The 5,949-nt window shown below is 37.8% G+C and overlaps 2 protein-coding genes across 2 annotated transcripts in view; both read right to left on the bottom strand.

The window, feature by feature from the left end:
* The window catches only part of LOC117116897 (cytochrome b5 reductase 4-like), a gene marked incomplete at its 5' end in the record, with an annotated part of 23,606 nt that overhangs the window by 7,349 nt on the left and 10,308 nt on the right, over positions 1-5,949 (bottom strand).
* On the bottom strand, positions 43-4,453 carry LOC117116898 (cytochrome b5 reductase 4-like). Its single transcript, XM_033261025.1, has 7 exons — positions 4,251-4,453; positions 3,280-3,544; positions 2,694-2,794; positions 1,930-2,014; positions 1,628-1,699; positions 1,079-1,127; positions 43-381 (listed from the first exon to the last, which is right to left on the bottom strand). The coding sequence occupies exons 2-7, from the start codon at positions 3,542-3,544 to the stop codon at positions 276-278; spliced, it is 678 nt and encodes a 225-aa protein (XP_033116916.1). The 5' UTR covers positions 4,251-4,453; the 3' UTR covers positions 43-275.

The raw sequence follows: 5,949 nt of genomic DNA, 5'->3' as shown, positions 1-5,949 counted from the left end.
ATATATATATCATCATAACAAATCTTACCAGTTATTAGACTTCAAGATGGAGTCAAAATGTCATTCTTTTAAAGCATTTTTCAATTAATGACTGATTTTAAGCATGCTCTTATTTGTTATTAGATAATTTTGAAATCAATGGTTACAATACCTGCCTTGTCACTGGATCAAATACTAAAGAAAAAATACAGTAGAGCCCTCCTTCGGGACACCTCTATTCAAGGGACACCTCTAATCAAGGGACACTTCTATTCTAGGGACACTTAAAAGGGGTTCTACTGTAAATAGAAATCTTTGGAGATTTGGTAAAATTGTATTCTCACCTGACACTTGGCGTACACTGTGATTATTACACTGCTGGAATTTTGGTACCAATCATACCTTTTGGATGAGTAAGAACATAATTAATAAAAGCATGCCCGTATGCATGATTTTTATTGGTTGTGTGCGAATTTGTAGAGAGTGTACCAAAATAACCCGGAGGGAGGCTGGGGGGCGCCTAGGAGGGAAAAACTGTTGAATTTTTGATAATTTTAGGTCTTAATTAATTGATTTCAGAACATGCATATACGGTTTTCAATGGTGGATCTAGGAATTGGAAGAGGGGCCAGGGAGGGGCTTTCACAGATGGAGGAAATACTACATAAGCCCCACAATTGTTGAGACTGAGGGAAGAAAATTTATGATTATGGCACCTTCAAATGGCCGGAATTTGCACTCTCTTACAATTTGAATATCATTTTCTTTTTTCCCAAATGTTGTTTTAATTTTTTTTTTAAACTGAGAGGAGACAGGACAACTGGGCTTCTTGGGAACCCCCTGACAATGGCCTGTCGCACCCCGCTACGTACGGGGCATGTAACGAAAATCGAAATATATAATGATATATAACTATAATTTATCAAGAACTACACTCTTTCATCAGCGGCACACTTTTTAATGGAACAGAGATAATAAATGAGACAGTATTAGGAACAGCACAATAAAGATAATATTGACAACGATAAGCAATAATAACAATGATACTAATGATAAAGATGAAGATGTTGATGGTAATCATATTTAAAGGTAGATTTACCGTGCTCTTGGTTTTCCTTCATATTTCTCTATATTTTTTAGATTTACACCTTCAAAAGAATTGAAAAAAAAATATAGGTAAAGGTAGAATAACCGATAACTTGCAGCTACATTGTGCTGAATTGCGTGGGCGTGGTCCATGACTACCTAGCAGCCATAAAGAGGCGCTTCACGGTAGCTACATGTTCACTTCATTCCACGACAGGGGCTGAAATGAACCATAACATCGGGGTAACCCATTACTCTTTCAAAAGATGCAATGGGTTCTTTAAAGTGTGCACAAGCACACAGGACCTCCATTTTAAGTCCTTATCCGAGAAGACTTGGTTCTACCAACCGAACCATGGGCGAGGAGCAGCTGGAACCAGCGCTGATGTTAAGGCTGTAGCTAGCGGCGGCCCTGCCTTACCGCTCGGCCACTAGACTTGCCCATATATACATTTATTATGAGAAATTAAGAAAAAACACATTTACTGTAATTGATTTGACAAGTATACATGCATCTGTATTAGTACTCTCTATGAGTTATATAAAAGAAATACCAATTTACCTGTATTTGGTGGTGTTAGTTTACTACTTTTTTCTGTTGCTACTGAAACCTTCGATTTAGACTTGGGAGGGACTACGAAAAAAACAAAGCTAAGATGATTTGTATGCAAATTTGCAGGTTAACATGCTATTATCAATAAAATACAAGAAAAATTTGTTCATTGAAGTTGCTGGCATCCACAGCCTGAAGTTTGCCTGCGGGCAAATCTTTCCTTGAAGTCAAGCTTGAAGTACACTGCTTATGATCGGTATTGTATCTCCATGCCTATCTTTGTCAAGCTTAAAAATGAAGGTGTACTATACCTTTTGTTGGGACACTGAATGTGGTCTTGAGTCTGCCTATATAACATTTCGCTAACATAGACTCAAAGTTAACCCACTGGTGTATCTGAAAAAAATAGAGGACAGACACTCGAGTTGCTTTTGAGCCCACAAATGAGCTCCAAAGCTGAAGTCATAGGTCGGCTAGCTGATGATAATTTCAGAAATCCAATGGTATTGCACAGTGGTCATAAGTTTCTACTGGAGGTTGCGGGAATCTCCTGGAGTTCAGGACAGCCTCCCGCACTCAAGCAAAAATCTCCCGGGAAATTACCCATCTGAAGTCGGGTATTCCAAGTTGAAAGAAATATTCTGAATTTGTGGAACACCCGACTTCAGTTTCAGTAAGAAGCAGTTTGTTTCCTAACCTCAAGGTCGGGGGTTTCAAATCCCTCACTGTGCATTTCGCTTGCATCCTTGAGCAGGACACTTTATCTGCATTGCTCCTCTCCACCCAGAAGTATAAATGGGTACCTGGTGGGGTTGCCTGCTCCAGTGCTGATTGGATCCAATGACCAGGGAAAAGAACTATAACAGCAAGGACGAGGCATTATAAATGCCCATAGCAGTACCAGTTAATAATAAGTTTATTCTTTAATGTACATATTATGTATTGTTTATATTGTAATAGTGGGATGGATAAGATACCATCAAAGTAAAAATTCTGTTATATAAAGTATTGTTAACAAAATGAATTTAATCATCCCAATAAAAATAATAAGCTCCAAGGCAAAAAAATTACATACATCATTAAACAGAGCTGTTCCATCAATCCCCGCACCCTTTATTAGTTCATCCGCCCCTCCAGGGTGGTATTCCATATACGGTGTAATATTGTAGACACGTCCTGAAAACAATTAGAATTAGGACAAATAAAGAATTATTATTATTAGTGTACTTTATTTTGTGTCAACTTTTATTTATGATACTTTTTTCTAATTGGAAATCGGAAATATGGGCTGGGCCCTGGGAACGCCAAGCAGCAACAGTGCAGCGCCACCTATACTTATAACATACAACATATAATGGACATGCGATACAGATACACTAAATTATAAAGATAAGAAGCAATTGATATGGATGGTTTAAAAACACCCAAAAAACCCTTATCACTGGTCCTTGTGTTCTGGTAAATAGCTAATGCTTAAAGTGAAGCCGGAGGAAAATAATTTTTGATATGCTGATTTTTCTAAGACACAAAAAGCATATTTGATGGAAAACTTGGGAACGGTTATTGAGATGTATATTTTTGAATATTTAAAAACTGGGGAGGATAAGGGGTGTAACTACCCTTATATTGTGAGTACAATAGAATAGATATTCAAATTTTACCTCTAAGTGCAGTCCAGGCATCTGTATGTTTATTATGTTTGGCCAGCTCTTCTGCTGTTACTTCGCGCATTTGTTGTCCTTTCAGTCCATTTAGAGCATTCCCTGATTTTTGGCCAAGCCGAACCCAGTCCATGAGGGATCGGCCTGGCTTCAGTGGTACCTTGGCACGCCCTGGTTCTGCCACCTTGCCTCCCAGCCTTTGTGGAGAGTTCAGAGCAGGAAATTGCTGTACCTTAGGTACATTTAGGCAGTTTAAGTCTGCCATCTTAAAACAAAACATAAAATATTCAAAACTATTTTTTAAAGACAGTAATACGCCGTTTTTTACGCTGTGTCAGACATCTTCGATCGATGACAAACAGTGCTGAGCAGCGAAGCGTAACCAATAGAATAAATAAGGATATACTGTATGATTTTTTGAGTAACATGACCTCCGAAAATATACTACTTAGATAGGCTTTTCTTTTTCCATCTTGATTTCAAAAACATTTTTTAATTTTTTTTCAATCATGTAGTGGTATAGAATAGTCTTTTAAGAACATTTTGCTGGAAACAATTTTTGGGTACGACGCCCCGTTATGGAGTTATGATTTTTTAAAATAACATGATGTCAGAAAATCAGCCCAAAAGCTTATCTTAATTATTTCTGTTGGTTACGCACCGCTGATTCGCAATGTTTGTCATCACTTCAATATGTCTACCAATTCGTGAAAAAGGCCTATTATCCTACTCTATATAAGAGTCAAGATAAGGTCAAGAGAGTTTTCACAGCAACTTCCGCAAGACAACAGATAGAGTATTGAAAGGCACTTCGCCTACTTGCTAGGCTAGGCCTGTCGCCTACCTACAGTGCTGCTAGGCCTAGAGAGAGCATGTGAGGTTGTAGGCCTATGCAGGCCGGATCAAGTGGGCATAGTGGTATAGGCCTAGCCGGTGTCCCTGCTCAAAACATTGTTGTTTCTTTTACCTACCTTCTCCCAATGTTAATATAGGCCTACTTCAGTACAGAATTGTGCTCTGCTAAACCTCCTTCTTTTGTCATCAACCCTCCACGGGAAACTTTAATACAGCACATTAAATGTTACCAAGTTACTGATGTACTCTTTGATGTTGTTTGTCAGGGTTGCCAGATAGTCGACAGGCTTCACGGCCAAACACACGCCATCTCACGGCCAAACTTTTTTTCGACATCGGCCAGATTTTAATCAACAGCGGGTACATATTCATTTGAAATACTACAAAAATTATAAGAAAATCAGCGGTCATTCGTTTAAAATTGAAGGAATTCAAATTATATACACAGAACAATGTTAAACTTTCACTGTTTTTCATTTAATTAATCTATCACCATAAAATGCCCAGCCCAATCATAATATTAAATAGCCTATGTTCTTTAGTTGCTGGCATGTAGGCCAATTCAGGGGCGAATCCACAGATGTCCGAAGGGGGGAGGGGCCGGGACCGAAAGGCCGAAGATAACACCATCTTAGAGGACATTTTTGTTTTCTTATCGCCCGAATATAACCTGATGCGTTTGGGCAATCAATTTTCTTTCTTTTTTTTACCCCCCTAAATCCGCTATTTAAAATCACATTATTAAGTTTGATCTAAATTTGATTTAAATGAATTAAATATACAGGTGCATTGTCGGCGAATGGCTTCGGAAAGTTGGATGCCGGAGAAATGGCTGTCGTCGAATTGCTGTTGGAGGCAAAAACACTGTCGGCAAATTAACGTGTGAATAGGCATTTGTCGAAACATCCCGTACGGTTACGATTTATGGCGAATTTGATACAGACGAATTGACTGTCGGCGAATTATGTCGACCTGTCGGCAAAACATGTGTCGGCGAAATATCGTATCGACGAAAGTCCATTGTAAGGGGTTAAAAATAAGCATTTACTTGGTGAAGTTTACACAAGTTGAATGTATGATCGACATTCTGGTAAATTATTCGTGATAGTGGTCAAGCATCAAATTTATACTTACGTTTACTTTTTAGCTGTTGCTTATATATATATATATATATATATATAGGCAAAATACTGAAAAACAACAATGCTGTGGGAAACAATGGCTGGATCTCGGTAGAGATACAAAAGTAAGCAGCAGCTAAAAAGTAGACGTAAGTAAACAGCCAGAAATAGAACCAGAGCTTTCAGACAACACTAGTCCTTCGTCAGTGGTGAGTGAGTGAGGGTTGAAAAGTGAGAATTTCATGCAAGTATGATTAGAAACAATATAGGCCTATATATTAAACAATATAGGCCTATATATTAGCTTCATGTAGTTAGTTTCTCCAGACAATAAACGATGACTGTTGTTGTCTAATATTTGTGTGGCGTTTTCAGATGACGTCTGCTATATATGTCTATACAGTATTTATAAACTTCGGAAAATCCATTCTTTGTGAGTATTATAATTGTCCGTAGTTAGTGAATAACGACCCTCCAAGTTGAATTATCAGTACAGTAAACTAGTTTTTTTTAAAAGCAAAACTGAATCTAAAAAAAGAACACCAAAAAAACCGTTGTCATGATTTGTTATCAATATATTATTATACTGATTGATTGACTTGTTGGTTAACAATGGTTGGTTGGTTGATCGATCGATCCATTGATTGATTCAACTTCCCCCTCTCTCTATATATATATTCTCTTATACACATCT

This window comes from Anneissia japonica, unplaced genomic scaffold (assembly GCF_011630105.1).
Source record: "Anneissia japonica isolate Jap-2015-1 unplaced genomic scaffold, ASM1163010v1 scaffold1302_len1884557_cov193, whole genome shotgun sequence".
NCBI lineage: Eukaryota > Metazoa > Echinodermata > Crinoidea > Comatulida > Comatulidae > Anneissia > Anneissia japonica.
This window is presented reverse-complemented; position numbering and strand designations above follow the sequence as displayed.

Bases quoted from the DNA above. Each gene is read 5' to 3' on its own strand.
- LOC117116898 (XM_033261025.1), bottom strand. From the start codon at position 3,544: ATGGCAGACTTAAACTGCCTAAATGTACCTAAGGTACAGCAATTTCCT. The intron at 2,795-3,279 runs GTAAAATTTGAA...AATTGTTTTCAG, and splicing joins TGCCTGGACTGCACTTAGAG to GACGTGTCTACAATATTACA. The intron at 1,700-1,929 runs GTATAGTACACC...TTTTTTTCGTAG, and splicing joins ATTCAGTGTCCCAACAAAAG to TCCCTCCCAAGTCTAAATCG.